Source organism: Panthera pardus, unplaced genomic scaffold (assembly GCF_024362965.1).
Source record: "Panthera pardus isolate Hobbes unplaced genomic scaffold, ASM2436296v1 HiC_scaffold_25, whole genome shotgun sequence".
NCBI classification, from domain to species: domain Eukaryota; kingdom Metazoa; phylum Chordata; class Mammalia; order Carnivora; family Felidae; genus Panthera; species Panthera pardus.
Genome location: NW_026526821.1, coordinates 35,305,675 through 35,328,165, shown reverse-complemented (window position 1 = coordinate 35,328,165; position 22,491 = coordinate 35,305,675). Strand labels below are relative to the sequence as shown.

The window sequence follows — 22,491 nt, the reverse complement described above, 5'->3', positions numbered from 1 at the left end:
GAGGGTTGCAGCTGTGATTTGAAATCAGCCAATACAGGGGCACCTGGGTGGCTCAGTTGGTTAAGCGTCCAACTTCAGCTCAGGTCATGATCTCATGGTTCGTGAGTTCAAGGCCCACATCAGGCTCTGTGCTGACAGCTCGGAGCCTGGAACCTGCTTCAGATTCTGTGTCTCCCTCTCCCTCCCCCACTCACACTGTGTCTCTCTCTCTCAAAAATAAACATTAAAAAAATTAAAAATCAGCCAATACACATAGCAGCTGGGGCGATGGGGTGCTAAACCACAGCATCTATTAACACTACTTTTATCTTTGTATATCATACCAGTCAACTACCTCCCAGCTCTTTTCTCACCTCATCGTCAAAGAACAAAATATTTTTTTCCCCAGCTTCTTTCACCAAATTTAATTTTTAAGCAATATGCTATTGAGCACAGCCATGCCTTCAACATACAGGACATCCTGAATTCAAACTGTTTTATAACAGCTATTATTCTGTGTGATGGACCAGTGAATTCTTCACAGGATGCTGTCTTAAGGACCCAGAGTAACATACTAAATTATCCTGCTAGTGAAGGATGCTAGGCCAGGTGTCGTCATGGCAACCACAGTGGTAGAAGGATCCCCAAACATTTTCTGTTTGACTGCAGATTTTCATCTTAGACAAACAAAATGAATGTGTGCTCTGTACTATAACTGATTTCCATTAGAATCCCAAAAAATTAGGTATGAGATACTCAATCAAGAAAGGTAGGATTGAGTCCCAGGCTCTTGTTTTTCAGTTTTACTTATTTTAAGAAGATGCACACAGCCCATGTGAGGGCGAGGAAGTGGGAAAAGGAGTCATGGCTAAGAGGAATCAGTCCTGTGATCTAGAACATTTATGATAAGGGTGTCCAGGGACCACAGGGTTGCTCTTTGACCTCTTAAGTCTAACGTACAAGCTAACTCCCGGCTTTACTGCCAAGAGTGAGAGGCCGTGAATCCTGGCTCCCCAGCTTTGTCTTCTCTTCTATAAAATGAACAAAGTATTGGGGTGCATGCAAGATCCCTGGAGGGGCTATATAAAGAGTTGACCCAGTCCAGTGAGACTTCTTTTTCGGTCTTGGTTAAAGTAATCATTATGGACAGGAACCTATGGGAACACGAACTTGGTTTCTGCATTTTTTGAGACAGAAACAACTTGTAAAAATTATACTTCCTATAAAGGATTTAGCCAGGAAAAACTCACACTCCACAGAACCAGGATTGGTACATGCTCAATTCCCTCTGTTGGCCTCAGAAGTGGGTCTAATAGAACTTTTGGCGACAGGGGCCGTGTTCCACATGTGAGCTGTCCAACAACGGACAGCCACTAGCTACATGTGGCTGTTGGGCACCTGAAATGTGGCTAGTGCAGCTGAGGTGTTCAAGGGTTAATTTTTAAGTTTAAATTTGGATAGCTACATGTGGCAGGTGGCTACTACACTGGCCAGTGCAGTTCTACGAGCTTCCCTGGTGTGCAAGTGGGGTTAAGCACTACACTTTGGGCACCAAAGATTTTGGCTAAATGGAGGTTTACTACATAAAGTTTTTGTTCTTCTCAACAAAGCTCAAAAATAACTCGTTTTCTCCTAAGCTGTAATTTGTAGATCAACTAGGAGTTTAGTTTTATTGATTCCTTATTCTTAAAGAGAAAATCAAGCAGCATTGGTGCAGTTATTGCTGTCTGGCTGTGTGTCTAAGAGAAACCATTAGAACTTTCTCACCTCCACAGCAAATGCTGCTTGGCTTGGACCTGTACACCTTGCTCTCTCTATATCAGGCCACTCTAGTTGACTTTCAACTGCCAGCACCTGCATTTTCCTGCCTGAGGAAGTTACCTGAGGACTCTCCCTCCAAAACATGCTTTACCACCCTTTGGTCAACCTAAAATCATTAGGGAACTGATCCCTCCTATGGGAGCTCTCAACAAAAGGCTGACTGTAGTCAAAGTATATGTTCCCCTGCTCATCCAGGAGGATGCCTCTGAGGTTAGTGTCCAACACTAGCCCTCAGAATGTTCCCAGGGGCACTGAGTTCCAGGTGCCTCTGTGGAGCCTGAACACACTCTGACTACCGGCTACCTTCTCTACCTTGTGTCACCTCCCCAAGCCCCTACCTGTGTACACTGTACCCTGCCCCCCCCGCCCCCCAGTAAATTACTTGCATTTGAAACCTTGGGTCTGCTTTGGGATGACCCAAATTAAGACAGCTCTCTGTCTTTTTTTAAAAGTTTATTTATTTTGAGAGAGAGAGAGAAAGAGAGAGAGAGAATATGAGTGAATGAATCCCAAGCTGACTCTGCACTGTCAGCGTAGAGCCTGATGCGGGGCTCGAACCCATGAACCATGAGATCATGACCTGAATGGAAACCGAGTCGGACGTTTAACTGATTGAGCCACCCAGGCACTCTAAGACAGTTCTCTGTCTTATGGAAGAAGCTTGCTTTCACAAATGACACCTCTTCTTACAAAGGTCACTGGAGTATTTTATTTCTTGACTCCCCCGTTCATAGATAGGAGTAGGAAGAAAACCCACAAACTTCCCTCTTTCACTTCTATGCCATTCTTCTAAAAGCCACCATGCAAAATAAAATAAAATAAAAATAAAATAAAATAAAATAAAATAAAATAAAATAAAATAAATAAGCCCTTCACTGAGACCAGGTTCTGCTGAGCATGGTTACCTCCACACATGTCCTTCAAAACTGTACATTAATCTTCTCCATGAACTTCATCTAGCTCATGGTTTCCCTATGTAGGCATTCCCAAACATCCAGTATAGTGATTCAATATATCCATGAGAAGAATGCATTTCATTACTTTCTATTCAAGTCAGATCTAAGTTTCAAGGCCCAGCTCAATTGGGATCTCATTTATAAGTCTTCTCTGGGACACTTGCTGGAAGGGACGCCTTCTCCCCTCCTGTTTCTAAGGATCAGCTCTCACTGACCACTGCCTGGCCTGGCTGTTGTGTGGGACCCCGTTTACATTACCCCTCTAGCCACATGAGGTCCCTGAAGATGTGAAGGCATTTCTCACAGAACCTGGTCTTGTCACATACAGTAGATTTCCAATTTTCCTAAATAAAGGCCAGAAGGAAACAGCATGTAGACCCTCTTTCTCAGGGCGCCTGTTGAAGAGACTGGACTGGAGATGAGAAATGCTTGGCTCTTTCGTATCTTGTTTGAAACCAGGGGTGAGACAGTTCTAAACACAAACATATTCCTTCTAGAACTAGGATTGCTTTTGCCTTCTGTAAACTGGTCATACTGCAATTTTTCAGGCCACTTGACTTACTAAAATTACTAATGTCTTTATGTACTAGGGGGCATGATACAAGCACTTTAAACAAAAACTCTCCCATTTCCTACTGTCTCTCTCTGTTTGAATGGCTAATGTTAATAACGACCAGTACTGGAATGGAATGCCTAAAGCCTGTATCATGGGCTTGCTTATATCTCCAGGGAAGAACAAACAGCTGCAGGCAAAGCACAATTTGGGCTACTTTTGTGCAGTCTCATTTTCTAATTTGTTATATAAAGCTCCACGCACTCTTAGTTTCCTGCTAAATTACTATGCTGCCATGGTTTGGAAAAGCCTGTCATTTCTTACCTTAAACTGTAGCACTGTGTGTAGTTAAGGGTACAACTTGATTCTCTAACATGGAGGGCACTGAATTCACACGTAAGTGGGAAATATACATACTGAGTAAAAAACCACTCAAAAAAATTCTTATCACAGTAAGAAGAATGAGTTTAGTAAATGATTCATGATCAAGGAGGACATTCAAAATGTATAATTAACCGTGTGGGATGGGCACCATCCAATCAGAATGAAAGCCCAGCCAGTAAGCATGGAAGTCAACTTTAAATAACCAATATGGTTGTGTCCCTACATACCAGCTGAATATTAGCACCTGGGGCACATAATTCTTTGTGGTGACACTTCTGAGGATATCTTATTTCACCCACAGGTAACCATATCGAATTGGTCTTCAAATGCCCATCTGATAATTTCACAAATAATCATGGATGCTCAATATCTACCCATGCGGGCAAACTGCCAATAAGGGAATCTGGAAATATCAGAACAATGATGATTCTGTTGGTTCATGAGCCCACTGCCTGTCTGGTAGTCAAAAGAGCACAGGGATGAATTAGTGAAGTTCATTGTGTGGGATTCTTTTCATCAAGGAGACTGAATTCAAACATTTCCCAAAACTACAGATATTGTACCCAGTGCCCTAAGGTGCAGGAATCTAGCAGATGAAATCCAAATGTTGACTCCCTGTTAAACACTCAGGAAGATTAAGCAGTTGGTCCCATCTGCAAGAAAGCTTGCTGCTCTGGGGTTTTATAGGGCAATAAAATGAGCAGTACTAGCAACTCTAATGATCTTCAGAAAGACCCTTCAAAAAGACTCTAAAATTTCCAGAACACACAAGGAGCTCAAACACCTCCCCTTTACCTTTCTTGGCTTCCACTCCAGACCCCAGGGCCGCCGTGGTGGTTGGTCTGAGCTCAGAGCTGCTCTGCGGGGTCACGTTTGCTTTGGCAGTGTTGGCCTTTCCTTTCTTGTCATTCTTAGAAGTATCACTGGGCACATCTGCTATGTCACTCTGGAACAGAAAGGTTTGTGTTAACCCGGATGTAAGCCACCTCACGTTCAACTGTCTGGCGATTTCTCTATCTTACTGAATCCAGTCTGAACCACTCAACAACTTCCCTACAACTCTCTTAATGGATCTTTGCCTGGCAGGAGAAAAGGTGCAACTCTTTTACAAGCAGGGTATGGTAAAGGGAACTTTAAAAACAAAAGAACAAACAACACAAGTGTGCACTGAAATGGGAGAAGGTGGGATGCAAGACTTTCATAAACAACAAAGAAATGTAAATGTCAATTTCATTAATTTGTTGAGTTGGGTTAACGGGTATTATAGTGTATCATAAAAGCATCCTGTATTTTAAACATTCCTCAAAGCGTCATCGATTTCCATTTATTAAATAGGCTACACTTTTACAGTCCCTTGAAACTATTTTGTTGACTTGATGACTTCAGTTTTAAAAACACTCAAGTTTGCTATATTAACTTATAACTTTCTCTTGCTGTTATCATCACTGACCACCAAAATTCCCCAACTTGGCTGTCTTTAGTCAACTGCTACTTACAGTTTCAATGCCCATAGCTCTCATTTGGTCTGCTCTCTTTTCCGTAATGGAAAGAAATTTCTTTGGATCTGATAAAGCATCCACAATATCTGGGGGGGAAAAAGCCAATGAGCTGTTGATTCTGTCTTACTATAAACACCCAAGAAAATTCAGCTAATAAACAATTCATAATCCTAGACCCGGGTTATGTCTTCTGTTAAGTACCTTCTCCTAGGAAATAAGACAAAGTTTGGAAAACACATCCAGTTACAGGAAACAAGAAAGAAGGGAAGGCAAGGATCAAAGGCCAGATGACTTTCTCTCTTTGGGTTTCCCCCCGAATAACGATGACAGTGTGGCAGGGCAAGTCAATTGCCCTGGGTTATTGACTAATTTGTGTGACTCTGAGTGGGTTGATTCATGTCCTCAACTGTGTTTCTTCATTCGAAAATCAGGGCTGATACCACCCACTCTGAAGGTGTACTAGGAGCATTCAGTGAAATGATAAATGTAAAAAGAACTTGGCACACAGTAGGTACCTCCAGTATCTAAGTCTTAATTTTAGATAAGAAGGCTAATACGTATTTAAAGCCAATTTTGGTTCCATGGTAGTTAAAATGAAGTATTTCCCCAGCATTTTCTCAGATACACCTGGCACTTAAAAACAGTAAAACTTCATTTTTTATATAATGTCATTTGAAGAGTTTCAAGTACTTTCTAGCAGAATCTCATGTAATTTTGCATTATTTACCAATACTATAGAAGTAATAATTATTCTCATTACCTTAAAACAGTACATAATTTACCAATTTCAAAAATTGTATGTGTGTCAATTTCTTCCAGTAAAATCAGGCTCCTTATAACATTCTTAAGATAATTTTTGTTTAATTTTTTTCCTTTTTGTAATAGAAAGTACATGTGCATGATAAACAAACATATAAAATATAAAAATCTCCTTCCCTGACACTCCTACAGCCAGTGTATATTGTTATTTATTTCTTGTATGTATTGCAATAACATCCTTGAACATTTCTGAGCATACATTTGCAATGTCCACAGCATAAATGACTAGAGGTTAGAATGATGGGTAAGGGTATTTGTTCTTTTGGTAGTTACTGACAAATTGACCTCCAAAGAAGTTGCATCAATTTATTTTCTCCTACCAAGGGTATATGAGAAGGTCTAAATCCAGTTATCACTTATGTCCTTAAGAACTCTTTTTTCTCCTAATGGGGAATGTGAACAAATTAGCTCTTAAATCTTGCTTAGGAAAAAATAAGAGATAATCATTTTCTTGGAAGTTAATATTCCAGAAAAATATTTACCTTTCTAAGTCCTTATTATTATGAACATTTTCAAAGATACATAAAAGTGGAGAGAAAGGTAAAATAACCCCTCATATACTGATGAAGACCTAACAGTTATAAACAGTCTACTACATTTCCTTCATCTATCATCCTTCCTTTTTTCTTTCTTTTTCCTCTCTGCTGACACATTTTAAGGCAAATTCCAGACATTACAGCATTTCATTTCTAATTCTCTACGCATCTCTAAAAAGGGGTGTTTTCTTTCAGAACCAACCATACCAACACTTTATCCAACAAAGTTGGCAGGAATTCCTTACTATAATAAATGGCCCATCTTAATATGTTCCCTATTTACAATTAATTTTTTTGAATCAAGATAGAGTCCATTCTAGGTCTCTGATAACTATGTCTCTTAAATTTACTTTCATCTAGACTAGTCTCTGCTACTATTTATTTTTCACAACGCATAGATTTGTTGAGGAGACTGACCAGGTAGCCTATGAAATGCCCCACATTCTGAATATCAATGTTTCCCTGATGTGTCATTTAGGCTTGACTTTCTCTTCTTCTAAGAATACTCCAGGGGAGGTACTGTGACTGCATATGGGTCACATGAGCGCAGATAAAGCCTGACTGTCCCACTTGTTGTGGTCTAAACTCATTGAATTGGCTCAGGGCTTTTAGTCCGTCTGTGTCTGACTCCAAAATGCCTCCTCCTTCCACCTGTCTACAGTGTTATGGGGCAAGGTGAAACTCAAACCATGCCCACCGAACCCCCTGCCCTTCACTTGGAGAAAACCTACCTGGTGTAGGCCTCCCTGCACGTGCCCACATTGGATATACTTTGCCTTGGTTTCCCACCAGCACATCTCAGTAGATGATCCATAGGGCCGGCTTGTTAGGAAACAAGCACTTGCTTATCCTTAATGGTATACCATTAGTTTGAGGGCCTGGGGTGTTTATGGCATTTCTGAGAGGTTACTAGTAGTCCTTCCAGTAGGAATAACACATAGGGCTTTAATCACTTAGAGCCCATTATAAAACCAATAAAGACCTCAGAGTGTGAAATGATCCATAACCCATCCAAACTAACCAAGCTACTTTCATTTTTGTATATTCTTGTGTAATTTTTTCCACATGAATACATATCTTGTATGGTTTACTTGAAATTACCCAATCTGTCTTTTCTCATTTATTATGTTATACCTGTATAGTTTTAAAAATTACTTTTAGTGAATGAATAATGTCCCATTGAGTTTATGTACTAAACTATTCTCTACTGCTAGGTATTTAGATGGACTTTCAAGTTTTTTCTTTTTTTAATGTTTATTGTTGAGAGAGCAAGAGTGAGCGAGAGCAAGAGAGAGAGAGAGGGAGACACAGAATCTGAAGTAGGATTCAGGCTCCGAGCTGTCAGCAAAGAGCCTGACACAGGACTAAAACCCACAAAACAGGAGATCATGACCTGAGTCAAAGTCGGACACTTACCTGACTGAGCCACCCAGGCGCCCCACAAGTTTTTTTCTTTTTATGAAAGATGACTTTGCAAGAAATAGGTTAGTACAAAAACAGATTTAGCATTTTCTTTTATCAGAAAATTAGTGATTCAGATACATAAGAGATATGTATCTCTATATAAGATACAACTTATATACTTGATAACAAGATATGTTCCTAATAAGCTTTAAAATAGTTATTTAAGAATAATTAATGGAAGGAGCAAGTACTAAGAAAGTACAGCAGAATTAAGAGGGTTCAGTAGGTTCAAAAATGCCCTTCAAAATTCATGACTGTCTGGAACTTCAGAATGTCCCCTTATTTCCGAGTAGGGTCTTTGGGTATGTAATTAGTTAAAGACTGCGATAGGGATTAGGATAGGCTCTAAATCCAATGATTGGTGACATTATAAGATGAGAAGAGGACACACAAAGACAAAGAGAAAAAAGGCTAGGGAATGATGAAGTCAGAGAATGGAGAAATGGAGCTACAGGCCAAGGGATGCTAAGGCCTGCCAGGAGCTCAAAAGAGGCAAGGAAGGATTTCCCCAAGAGCCAAGTCTTTGATGTTAAATTTCTAGTCTCCAGAACTGTCAGAGAATAAACTTCTGTTGTTTCAAGTCTCCCATCATGTGGCAAATTTGATTACCAATGGTAACTGATTAAAAAAAATCTATTAAGGAGATAGAAATTTATTGAATACGCTGCAAGGGAGCAGTGGGCAGGACAGCAAAAAGGAGACTGCCTGCGAGGAGGAGGTGATGGTGAGGAGCCACAGTTATAGAGCAGAGTGAGGGCTTATAGGAAAGTGTGAAATTTTCCCTTTTCTCATAACTGTGCTTGTTTTTAAGTAGCCCATTGGTTAGTTAGGGCCTATAGCTATTTTGAGGAGGCTCACGTAATGAGCCCGTTCGCATCGGCTTGGTGATGGTCGCTGGGGGCCCTTCTGCCTTGCTCAAGTTTTCATTGCTCAAGCCTGTTGCCTAAAAGTGGACTCTATACTTCCCCCTGACAGATCGACAGTGGCAGATCTTTGGCATTTGGGCACAGGTCTCAGCTTCAGTAACTTCTTCCTGCTGCGTGAGGGGTGTAGAGATGTCCCTACCTATGGGTCAACATTGGTCAGTTGGGAATTTCTATGCAGGAATTACAAAAGGCAGAGGGAGCCGAATCCAAGGTAGACAACATATGTGAATCGTCTTCAGCTTGAAGTTATGGCAGTGAATGAATCTTCTGTTCTTGGGTGTATGTTTCAAATAAAACAGGCTTTATCATTGTTAACAGGGAGCATCCATCCATCAGCCCCTGGAGACCGCCCCAACGTCCTGTCATGGTTTGATGAAAGGATATTTTGAATCCCACAGTGTTCTTCCTGTTTCTTGCAGCTATGTCATGATCCCAGCCTTGAGGGTTGATTGTGTACAATTCTGATCTTGAATACAGGTGCTATATTTTATAACATACAGTCATGACACAATACAGTAAACTAGGCTATATATTGCTTTGTATTACAAGGACAAACTGGCTGAGATTTCTGATCAGCCATCTGCTGTAGGATTATGTAGATATAGCCTAAATTATACATCAAAATAAGATGCTGCAGATTTATCCATTAGTTGGATAAATATCATTACTTAAACCTATCTTCAATTACCAATATTAACAATTCTAGAAGCCACTGGGGAGTTATGTTCCTGGATTCTGAAATCGTGCCTTATTATTTGAGTTTAAACGAGATGCCTTTTTCAGTTACATATACCTTTAAAATTTTTATAATATACAACTCAATAGTGTTCTTGATCAAATGGCAACAAAAATACGCAAAGTAGAAATAAGGCTTGTTCAAACTGAATCACATGGGACAAAAAGATGATGTCAAAAAGATAAAATACCTGGAACAAGGCTTAGGTTACCAGGTTACTTGAGACAAGCACTTCATTCTTCGCAATTTTGAATAAATCAGATACTTCTAGGACACGGGATTTTGCCACATGGTGGCAGGTGCTCATGCTGCAGCTAGAGTAATACATCCACGCAGAGGGCAGCCAGTGGGATAGTTCCACCAAAATTTTTCAGCAAAAGGGCTTAGGATTAGAGAGTCAAGACCTGACGAGGCCTCTTTAAGGTAATTTTCCTTTTGTAACTTAGTTTCTCCTCTGACTAAAGCCATATATATACCTGACATTTAAAGAATGATTTACACACACATTATACATGCACATATTATATATACATTTATATATAAATATGCTGCATATCAAAAAGGGAAACCACTTTTTATTAACATTTAAAATAATTTATAACCAGAGAATGAGAAGCTGTCCCTCAAATATCTCATACCTCTAATATGCTTGTATAACTCTATTGGAAAATGTTATTTTTCCTTCCTTCAGCTCAGGAGAGTATATTCTTGGCCAAAGATTTGCATATTCAAGTAGACCTGTTATCTCTCTTTGGTGCCAATGTGGCATTTCATGGGCATCCTCCCCTTGTACTGGGGGAGCACTGTGGCTGGTTACGTAGTTCTCTATTCCACAGGACAATCCCCTCTGGCAAGAATGAAGTTGAAATGCTGATCAACATTGACCTGTGTGCTAGGCGTGTCCAGGGACAGGGCACACTGACCTTCTAACAGGGTACAGACCTGCACATGCAAGAGCCTGACCCTACAGAACCCACAAGGGCAAGCTGAAATTTCCCAGATGCCTGGAAGTCAAGGCACAGGCTCTGGAACCTTTCTTTTCAAAAAGGAACCGGTCTGGGGCACCTGGGTGGCTCAGTTGGTTAAGCGTCCAACTCTTGATTTCAGCTCAGGTCATGATCTTGTGGTTCATGGGTTCGAGCCCTGTGTCGGGCTCAGCACTGGCAGAGTAGGGCCTGCTTGGGATTCTCTCTCTCCCCACTCTCTTTGCCCCTACCCTGCTCATGCTCTTTCTCTCTCAAAATCAATAAACAAACTTAAAACAAATAATAAAGAACCAGTCTGCCTTTTCTCATTTGCTTCTTTCTTCTGAACTTAACAGAAGTTTTACTTATTTATACTTAAGGAAAAAAACCCACTATTTCTAGGTTGAGTGCCATTTCCAAAAGTCTGGTTGCTCGTGGTGAAGACTTTCCATGTATATTCGTTTTTTCACTCCTCCTTCCCTCCCACCCACCCTTCCTCACTTCCCGAGTTGAAAACATCAATTTAAGCATCCCCAAGAACTGAAAAGAAGGTAGCAATTCCTCAGCACAGACTTCCAGATACTTGCAGTCTTTATAAGGGAGGTCCATCTTTGTCTGTTTGCTTGTTTAACCGTTGTTTCTCAAGGCATTTAATTTGAGTGCCTTGGTGATGAACACCAACCATGGCACCTAGATGGCCCCCTCTTGGCTCAGATCCTCTCCTGTGATCCCCTCAACGGTTTCTATCTTATCAAGAGGTAAAGGCAGCAGAAAAAATATACATTCCCCGGATCTCTGCAAAGCAATGCTAAAAAAGATCAACAAATCCCATAACTATGATTTTAGATGAGGTTTCTTACCTTCTAGCAAATGATTAATCATTGACCAAATTCCATTTCTAGAATGCATAGAGATATGTTAGGTGTAGGTGGGGGTGGGGGAAGACTTTGTGGTTAAGTAACACTGGGAGATGCCTATGCGTCCTCCTCTTCTTGGGCTCCACAGTACATTTCTAGGAATGATGTAATAAGGAGCCTGTTTAAATTCACCTCACCTGGCAACTCCTGAGCCAGTTCTCCATAATCCATCCTGCCCCCTTCTCTGGAGCTTTTCTTCTTGGTGTTCTTACCAACATATTCTGTAGTTCAGAGGAAGCCATGATAATGGATACCACTGCAACGCGAATCAATTTTCCAACAAATGTTTGATAGAAAAAAAGTGTTTTAGCATCCACAAGGGAGAGGAGGAAATGGAGCGACCTTTCACTCTATCAGAAAATCCTGAGATCATGGCCCAGCAACGGCATCTTGATTAACAACTTTCCTCCTTTTGAACCATGTGATGTAAGAAGCGGCCCACTATCTTTGCAGAAGGTTTGGAAAACAACCCTGTAAGATGCTGGGCAGAGACAGCAAGAAACACCCACCCCCAGGCCCCATGATGGCTCTTTAATCACAGGGCAGGCAGAAAGGAGGAACAGGCAAATTAACAAAAGGGCTACTTCATCTTTCCTTGCACAAAAGGGCCTAGGTGCAGAAGACAAAACCTACAGCTCTAGGAGCAGTGATAAGCACTGCTCAAGGAACTGGCGGCGAGCAGCTCACGCAACACATCTCAGAGTGACATTTAAATATAATGCTGATGTGCCATATATTCTGGAAGCATGGCATCAACTCTCTTATTTGTTCCCCTTACCACTCAGTAATAAGATATACAAATGATCAAAAACAACAGTGGGTGAGAGAAATACTAATGCTCATTTAATTGCCATCTGCTTTGGAACTGCTTCCCATCACAAACAGCAGTGGCTCGCAGTGATAAGGCCGCTACAATGGCTAAGCGCTGAGGTCCATGGCATTTGCACTTACAGATAAGGCAGCAAAGACAACCCCATGTCTCCAAGGCTCACTGGATTTGACAAAGGAAAACTGACCTTAGCACCCAGCCTAGCACTTTCCTATTGTGTATGAGTGTGGGAGTAAACAAGAGGGCTATTTTACTCTATGTTTAGTAGAAAAATAATACTAAAGAAATTAAATGGAGCCTTTTTGATTCATTCCTAGTCATCCCTGTCTTAAATGTTACTGCCTGTTTTCACATCAAATTTCAGTTTCTGATAGTTAAGAGATGTCATCTCTCTTCTTCAGCCCAGGGACATTTTACATCCATGCAGCTTAGGAACAGAACCATCTGTGGAGAGAGCTCCGAAGTTGGAGCAGCCATATTTGCTCTGTATTTTTCCTGTGTGTCATGGGAGTTCTTGCTAAAGCAAGGAGGAGAAGCAGTTGCACTAAATTCCCTGCCTCTGTCATCTGACAGGGCAAGGAAAGAAAACCGGAAACTGACAGGAGAGGAAAAGGGTCAGGGGGAAATACTGGGTCAAGACTCAAATCATTTTGGGAGGGAACTGGGGCAGCCCAGAGTTCAAGGTGTCTAAAGATCACCATATGCATGAAGGCAGAAGTAATTATGGGCAATTGCAGAAGTACCAAATTGTCTCTGTAAGGAGGGATTCTTCATCCCCTGGTGACCTCACAGCACAGAACTCCAATAAGTAAGTGACCAGAAGCTCCTGTCAATGCCCAAGCCCTCCCCCTAAGGAATCTCTTAACTTAGAAAAGCCTTTTAAGGAACATTTTTCTTGTTTCTATAAAATGATGCCACCCACCCAACATTACTGAAACTTAAAATACATTTAAAAACTATATAGAACATGGAGTTGCTGGTGCTTAAAGAAAATCATGGTCACATTACTAATGCGTTAGAATTCTAAAATTTTGTAGTAGGCATGGAATTAAAAGATTTTTCTTATGATGGTGAACTGCTTATGACAAAATAGTCTACTGCAGCAAAGTAAAGGGTCTTAAAGTTAGGGAGAAGAAAATGTAACCGGTGGATTTTTCTTTAGCTTGTTAAAAATAAACAGAAATGAAAAGAAATTAATGGAAGGGTTGCTATGGTTGGGCACTGTACCAAGAACTCACTAGATCTTCACCTATGAGCTGGGGACTGCTGTTATCCCCGAGCCTCAATGAGGACACTACAGGGTAAAATGTTCTGCAGAGCTCATTCCGGGTCACACAGCCAATGAGCCGTGGGGGCTCCAGCCAGCATCCTCACGTACCTGCTAAGCAGCCTCCATGAAACAGCAGGCCAAGAACGATAGACAGTGTTTAAATCCCCAACCATTACCTTCATAGAAGTTTATCTAGACATTGAGACGTATTTGAGACCGCTTTGGAAATTATGAAAGAACTTGTAATTAAAATTTACTTTGAAAAATTACTTCAAAAAAAGAGAAACCCAATTTAAACAAGCCCACGAAGGGTACTAGAGAGGTATTTTAAGGGAAAAGGAATACAAGTGAGCAAGAAACACACGAGATACACTTAGTCTGATTCATAATTTTAAATTAGCAAATTGAAAAATGATGAGATGCCAATTTTACTACCATTACTGAAAAATAAAATTTTTCTTAGAACCCAGAATTGGCCATAGTGAGTACAGGATGGGACTCTCAATCTCAGGGTCATGAGTTCAAGCCCCATGTTTGGCATGAAGCCTCCTTTAAAAAAAAAAAAGAGAGAGAGAGAGAGAGAGAGAGAGAGAGAGCTATATACATATGATGGAATATTATATAACCTTTAAAAAATAACTCAAAAGCCTTATATGCATTGGCAGGAATATGCTCCATGATATATTACGTAAAGAAAGTAAAGCACAGAACATGGTATATTGGATTATCTTTTTGGGTTAAGTTAAAAGGGAAATGTATGTTTGTGATACATACATACATATATACACACAAACCTTACATTTATATATATACATATTAACATATACACAGATATGCTTTGTGTTTTATATTCTTATACTTTTTGAAGAAATTCATGTCTTTTATTTAAAAATGTTATCAAGAACTATTTAGGTAGCAGGATAATAGGTTGCTTTGGTTTTATTTCTTTTTTCTCAATTCAAAATAAATATGTACATATTTTAAACTCTCCTTGTGCCATTTTCATATTACCTTGCTTTTATAGAAAAATAGGGCAAAATACAATTTTTAAAAATTTACAGAGGTTACATATGCTCACTTAAATGACCCAGAAGTGATAAGTGAAGTCCCACCATACTGGATAGTGTGTTCTCTGTGATGTTCCTGGACGTTACCCAATGGAGTGGGCCGGCGCCACTCATCTCTTACCCCCACTCTCAAAGAGATCACTACTCTTAAAGTTGGGTGTATATCCTTTCAGAATTTTTTCTGTGCACTTTAAGCATATGTATAAAGATGGTAAAGGTTCTTAGCAAATAATAATGGGATCATTTTGCAATTTACTTTTTCTCTTGGTACTAAATCACTGTCATCTTTCTATCCTGAACACTGAGATCTAAGTCATTATTTTCAATAGATGTATGGTTTTCTAGAGAATGGCCATCCACATTTAACCAGTCTCTACTGATGGATATAGCTGTTTTTGATCTTTTTTATACAAATAATGCTGCATGAAATTATAGCATAAAAATTTGTCTGTTTTTAGCTATCTGATTAAAGAAATACATAATTCCTAGGCTAAATATTTGGTGAATTATAAAAGTTGGGATTGCATTAGCTTGGTCAGGCATAAATAAAGTCTTACTTTTCTAATCTAAACTAGTAGAGTGGTTTTGGACAAAGTGACCTCACCTAAAAGCTGAGAAAATATAATTTATCAAATTACTTAGTGTCCTGAAAATGTGCATATTCTCCTTAAGGGGTCAAAATTATTCAACAAGAAGAGCACACTCCTCTTGCCAAGTAACACTGGCTTTTGAGGACACATCCTCAAACATGGAACAGAACTTTGGTTTTAGCACCATGTACCCTGTATTTCAGCTTCCTCAGAATGCATAAATAAGTCCAGCACTTTACTTATGAAGGCCTTGGCTTGGGCTGCTTCTCTGTCTGGAAGGTTAGTTTACCTTCCTGCTGTGATTAATCTTTCAAGGTCCAAACGGATTAGTCCAATCTTTCAAGGTCCATAACGGATAAATATAACAGATTATACTTATTTATATATGTGCACATGTATATGTGTACAAGGCTGGAAAATTGAGGATAAGTGTACGTGACTTTTCCAACTTTATATCTCTTACCCATATAGTAGGTATGAATTAATAATTGTTGACTACATCTTTTCCTTTGAGAAAAACATTTTAAGTGAATACACTAAGAAATTGTTTTTACTGATGAAACTAGTAAATGTTAACAAAAGTTCCAGCTCTGGGGTGCCTGGGTGGCTCAGTCAGTTAAGCATCCGACTCTTGACTTTGGCTCAGGTAATGATCTCACGGTTTGTGAGTTCTAGCCCCACACTGGGCTCTGCAATGACAGTGTAGAGCCTGCTTAGGATTCTTGGTCCCCCCGCCATCTCTCTGCCCCTCCCACCATTCACTTGCTTTTTCTCTCAAAAATAAATAAACAATAAAAAAACAAAAACAAAAACAAAAAACAGAAGTTCCAGCTCACACCCTGCTGATGGGTTATCCGGCAATCTGTATCTGAAGTTTTAAATACACATACGACTCCTTCCACTTCAAAGAACTTATCTTCAGGAAACAATCATGAATATTTCCAGAGCTTTACACATTATTATTCATAAGAAAAAACGGAAATGGCTTCAATGTTTATCAATAACTAAATTATGGATAATACAGATTTCATGACATGGAAAAATATGGTCTATTAAGTGAAAACAAATGAACTCTCTGAAGTAATGGGTCCAAATGAGTATATACAGTAAGATCTATTTAATTAAAACAGAAGACATGAGATTGAAAGTGAAGGGACCAATATGGCAACAGAGCTGTCTCTAAGCAGTGGATTTAGTGGATGACCCTTCCTTCATTCTTTGCACTGTCAGAATCTCTTTTCTGATACATATTTTACCTACTTTGCCTTTTACAGAATAAGACCTATTAAACATATTTGTGGAATGAATAAATCCATATTATCTTTCTTTAGCCATAAAAAAGTTTTTTTTCCCCTAGAAAATGCTAGTGTGCAAGGATACGGTTTCATTTTGAACCTTTTCCTATGGAATCAACATAGAATTTCAATGTTCTAGAGAAAAGGGAGTCTACAGATTTCCTATTGTCGTGGCTCAGCACATAAATGTTCATATCTGAATGTGGGAGCTTAGTTAAGCAGATGAAATAAAAACACACTGTTTAAGTCAAGAGGCCATAAAGAAAATAAAAAAATTTAGAAAAAGATGGTTCTCATATTCTTATGTTGTTATCCTCAGGTAAGTCCCTTAAGTAAGTCCTCAGGGTGTCTGCCCTCAGTTTCTTAACCTATAAGAGAAATGACCAGAGAATTCTGAATAAAGTCTTTGAATGTCAAATCTGAGATTCAGACATCAACTGTGGAATCCCACACATGATAACACAATAAAGAAATTTCAAATGCTTCTGATAAAAAGGAAATGACTATAATGATGTGTTGGGAAAAAAAAATATGTGAGACTATTTTTTAAAGGGATTATTCTGAATCAGTACGTACACAAATATTGACAATGGTAATGAGCTGCACTATAAATACAGATGTTTCTTTAGCACAGAACTACATGTGTCCACATCCCTTCTCAACAACTTCTGGACTCTATAGAGAGTTCTTGACACAAAGTAGGAACTCAACAAATCATGCTTTCCCTTTTCTAGTCCAATTTCCCCTTTCCCTGGAATGAATTAGAGAGTTCCATTTGAAAAATAAGCCATGCAGAAGGAAAATCCTTAAGTATTCCACCATATTTGTTTATACAACCATTTCTAAAATGTATTAGGTGGTATACACCACCTGCTGTCTAAGCTCAAGTATTTGGAACATGATGTAACTCATCTGCTGATGCTTATGGACATCACAGCTTCCTAAAGATACTCTTTAGGTCCCCCGTCTCTTTTCTCATCCATTTACTAGCCCCACAACACCCCTCTTTTCTGTGCTCTTAAATCAGCTACAGTATGTTCTGGCTTCTGATACAGGCTTCCTTTTTAAATAAAAAACAAAGGAGGAGGAAGAAGGAGTCTTTATTTTGTGACTGAAAAAATCCTCATGGCTCACATCACTTCTTGAATCTGCAATTGGGTTGTTAAAGCTGAGGATTAGAGAAAATATTCCCACCAGAGACTCAAGCATTATTAAAAAACAAAACAAAAACAAACAAAAACAACCCACAAAATAACTCCCAATCCCCAAAGCTGGGATGTGTTCCAGCTTACTATAGAAATTATTGATTTTATTGTATTGTTAGCCACACATACGTGTGTGCACACATTTTTGAGCCTTGCTATAGGATATACCGTAATGATAAGCACTTCACAAGAATGCTAAGAGGGAGGCAGGAGAAGTATCTTTACAGGCCAGGAAATGAATGTTTGAAAGGTTATGTCATTTTCCCAAGGTCACCCAGCCAGGAGTAGAGAGTGAGAATTTGCACCCTTGGTTAATTTGATACAATCACTCTGCTGTACCATTCCCTTAGAATTCAATGCACTGGGAGTAGAGAAGATCTTTGTTATCTTTTAATGTTCTTGGCTTAATTTAGGGTAATAACAAGCTAATATGTTTGGGTGTAAGCAAAATCCTAGGTTTGGTCCAGGATTTCTCCCATTGATTTACCTTAGTAAAACCACAAGTCTTCTGTGGATGGATGACTGGGAATTTTTGTGGAACTGAACACTCTGATGAATGTGGAAGAAAATCCAATCATGTGGATATTTGAGTTCAATTTAAATTTTTTAGTGATACCAATTGAGATCTATGGTTCCATATGACTTATGTCTTTTTCTCCCTTTGAATGATGATGTAAGAAAATCCCTCACAAACATATTCGTAAAAATAGATAAACCATATAAAACTGCAGTATTTTAAAATAAGAAAGAACCTTAAAGATAATCCAGCCTTGCCCTTTAATTTATTACTAGGAAACCTGAAGTTATTATCTATCCTTGATTTCTTTGTGGCTATAAGGGTTGGCTGCACTGGTAGGAACAGGTATATATATTTTTAACCACCGGTGAAATTTTTTCTGATCCTAAAATCTGGACTTCTTAACTTACCTCCAAATCCATCAGGCACATATGTTTTAAGAACAATATTGCAGAAAATTGTTGGCAGTGATAATGGTTTATTTCCCTCATTTCGAAGAGAAATGTGTCGATAACCTGCTTGGAGGCCATCCAGCGGAAGAATCCTCTGGCCTATCAGCCTATTGTTGTCGTCATACACAGCTATTCTCAAGACTGCCAGGTCAGGGAGGATCACCTGCAAACAAAGAATGATACCTTTCATGGATTTTTTTGGAAAGCAGCTCCCAAGAGCCCTGACTCTAGGAATCTGGACCATATCCACACTGCTCTTAAATGTGCCTTTATGGTGAAACGATGCCCGTGATCAATTTGCATTCCTGAAGTACACTGTACAAACTGTAGTGTCCAAGCCATTGAGAAAGCAATTGAACAGGTTTCCTGGAAATCATCTCATTGAAATTTTTAGATGAAATGGTTGTGAAAAATTATGAGTCCAACCCTTGTCATCTTTCCCAATCTCTATGCATGTAGTGGACAAGAAAAAGGAGACCTTGAGAGGGGCGCCTGGGTGGCTCAGTCGGTTAAACATCAGACTCTCGATTTCAGCTCAGGTCATGATCTCACCATTCATGAGACGGAGCTGTGCACTGGGCTCTGCACTGACAGAATGGGGCCTGCTTGGGATTCTCTCCCGCCCTCTCTCTCTGCCCCTTTCCCACTTGTGCTTTTTCTTTCAAAATAAATAAAGTTTGTTTTGTTTTGTTTTGTTTTTAAAGGGAGACCCTGAGAGATCAAGTGACTTTCCTTAATGTCAGAGACTGTAACATCTGGGCCCGGAATTGGGGCTCTTGACTTTGAATCCTGTGGTTTGTCTCCTACCTGGGCTGCTTCTGACATCCAGCTCTGTTTTTAAGATTATGGAAAGTATCTCTGAAGAAACGCTTTGCATATAAAGGACAATGTATGTAGAAATTTGGATTTTCCCTTTCTCTTGTACTTCTCAGTTTTTAATAGATTTTGGGATACTAAATACAGTGATATGTGGCAGCGAAAAACATTAATGATCCAAGACATTTACTCTCAACCATCTCCAAAATGAATAAATGGACATAAAATCCAAGCTCAGATAGCAGAATCCTAATTCACATATAAAATAGCAACATGACAAAAGGAAATCAAATGTTTTTAATCAGGAATGACTTTTCATTGGTTAAGAACAACCAAGACATCTTGGCTAGTTTAAGCATTGTGCCTGAAGCTAGACAATGGACTGGTTGCCTTCTTTAACTTCTAAAGAACAGAGAAGGATACAGACCTGGCATCTCGTTTCTGGGGCCAGTAATGCTATATGTAAAAACCAAGTTTGATATTTCCTTACTCATCAAAAATAAAGAATGCCTGAAGTCAAATTTCTGAACCTCTAGAAATGTGTGTAGGGATTATTCATTCTGCCAAAGCACACTGGCTACACTGACAACAGATCCAGCTACAACAAAGTATAAAAAACCAGGGGGAAAAAAAGGCCCATGAGAGGTGTGTATGCAATTTACAGTACAGTTTGACTATAGAAGAGAAGGTCATAGTGGGGGTTGCACGGATAATGGTGGAGGGCGTGGATCTCACAATGGCTTGTTTCATTGAACTACTGATCTTCTGTAACCTGGTTTCTGTAAACCAGTTAGCCTATTCTGAAGCTGCTAATCCTCACTTTTGTTAAGATAAGAAGCCAGTTATCTGTGTTGTGGGACATGCAAATGGAGCAGAAACACCTGGAAAATCTCTGCCTAAAGAAGAAGTGAGAAACTATTTTTTTTAAATATATGAAATTTATTGTCAAATTAGTTTCCATACAACACCCAGTGCTCATCCAAAAGATGCCCTCTTCAGCGCCCATCACCCATCCTCCCCCTCCCTCCCACCCCCCAGTCAACCCTCAGTTTGTTCTCAGTTTTTAAGAGTCTCTTATGCTTTGGCTCTCTCTCCCACTTCAACCTCTTTTTTTATTTCCTTCCCCTCCCCCATGGGTTTCTGTTAAGTTTTTTTTTTTTTTTTAAATATATGAAATTTATTGTCAAATTAGTTTCCAGTGAGAAACTATTTTGGATAGGATAATAAAGCAAGTGAGAAAGAAAACCAGATATTCTTGGAGACAACACAACCAATGCATGGGGTTTTCAATACATCTTACACTGACAAAAGAGAAACAAAGGGAAAATTATTACAAGATTAAAAACTGAATCATTATAGAGAATGGCTGTGATTGGTCTTAGGATCAAGATATAGAATTAGGAAACCTCCCCCAAACCCAAAACAGACTGTGGGGGTGGCAACAGGTGACATGCTTTCTGGAAGCATAGGACAATACCAACTGGCCTAGTTAAGGACAGTTATTGGCCTTTTGGGTGCACCATCCTACCTGTCCTCTTGGCTAAAGGAGCACTGCAAGTTACCAGCAGCTGCCTTGGCAGAACAGAACTCTCCAGTGTAGGATGATGTCCATCTGTGAGGACACATTCTAAAGAGATTGCGAACCTGGACCGTGAGCATTGCCACACAGAAGGTGGGCTCCTTGGAGGAGGAAAGGGGAGCCGAAAGGACAAGGACAAACATAACAACAATCACATGTCATCTCTAGAACTCATCCACTGAAAGAAGAGAAAAAGGAGACATTTTGGGTTGCCTAACTGCCCCTATGTCATATAGTGTCTATACACTAAACTGTGGCCCCTAACTTAGCAGAGCGAGTCTGACACATTGGAAATGCCCTACCTTCCGAAACACAAATGATTCTTCATTGTAAACTGGATTGAGTCCATTGTTCATCACCATGCGAGTTCGGAATTCCTTACGTATGGTGTCAGTGGGTAAACCATACATATCCACTTCTACATATGTACCAATTTTCTTATCTGATAAAAACTGACCTGATATGACCTGCAGCAACACAGAAATAGGATAAGAGAGAAGTCTGTGTAATTATCAAGAGCAAAGAATAATCTAGAAGAAATTTTCTGTCCATCTTTAGAAATTTTAGTTATCTATGAAAATAATATGTTCATTGCTTACTAAATTAAAACACTATTGAGCAAGTAGTATATTCAAAAAAACTCAAGACAGAGGTTCTGACTTTGAGAACCATCTATAGAAAGAAAGAAGAAAAAAATAATGAACCATATAATACAAAAAAAAAAAATAATAATGTCTACAGCAGCTTAATTCCACCTAAGTGCCCACATGTATGAAATGAAGTTAAGGGTTCAAATATGTTCTAGGATCCCATCATAGCTCTGAAATTCTGCCATTTCATACCTTACTGAATTCTTTTATAAGTCTGGGAAAGAGACACACTGAAGAAAAAAGGAATGCTAAAATTTGCCCCTTATCCTTTACCAATATTGACAATGGTCAGTGTTACAGATTTATAAAGACCAGCATTAAATTCCATCTATTGTAACGCCATGGAGAGACTATTTTTCATTTACTTTCCAAAGGACTACAGCCACTTATCATTTCCATAATATTGAGTACCTGATAATTTTGAAAGTTTTTTTTAAGGTAAAACTAGCACACAATAAACTGTACATATTTAAAGTGTATAATAAGATCAGTTTGGACTTATGTGCACATATGAGAAACTGATGGTTTTGACTTTTTCAGAATGTCACGTAGTTGGAATCATACAGTATATAGTCTTTCCATTTGTTTCTTTCACTTAGTAATAAGCATTTAAGTTTCCTCTATTTATTTTCATGACTTGCCGGCTCATTTCTTGTTAGCATTGAA

At 39.3% G+C, this 22,491-nt stretch overlaps 1 protein-coding gene across 12 annotated transcripts in view; it reads right to left on the bottom strand.

Annotated features, from left to right (window-relative positions):
• PLCB4 (phospholipase C beta 4) overlaps positions 1–22,491 on the bottom strand; it is a 420,803-nt gene that overhangs the window by 30,902 nt on the left and 367,410 nt on the right. For all 12 annotated transcript variants that reach the window (XM_053890434.1, XM_053890428.1, XM_053890431.1 and 9 more), the window contains 4 exons: positions 21,478–21,642; positions 18,739–18,943; positions 5,190–5,278; positions 4,489–4,639 (listed from right to left, as the gene is read on the bottom strand). In XM_053890434.1, coding sequence (XP_053746409.1) covers positions 4,489–4,639; positions 5,190–5,278; positions 18,739–18,943; positions 21,478–21,642 — 610 coding nt within the window. The remainder of the gene's footprint in view (positions 1–4,488; positions 4,640–5,189; positions 5,279–18,738; positions 18,944–21,477; positions 21,643–22,491) is intronic.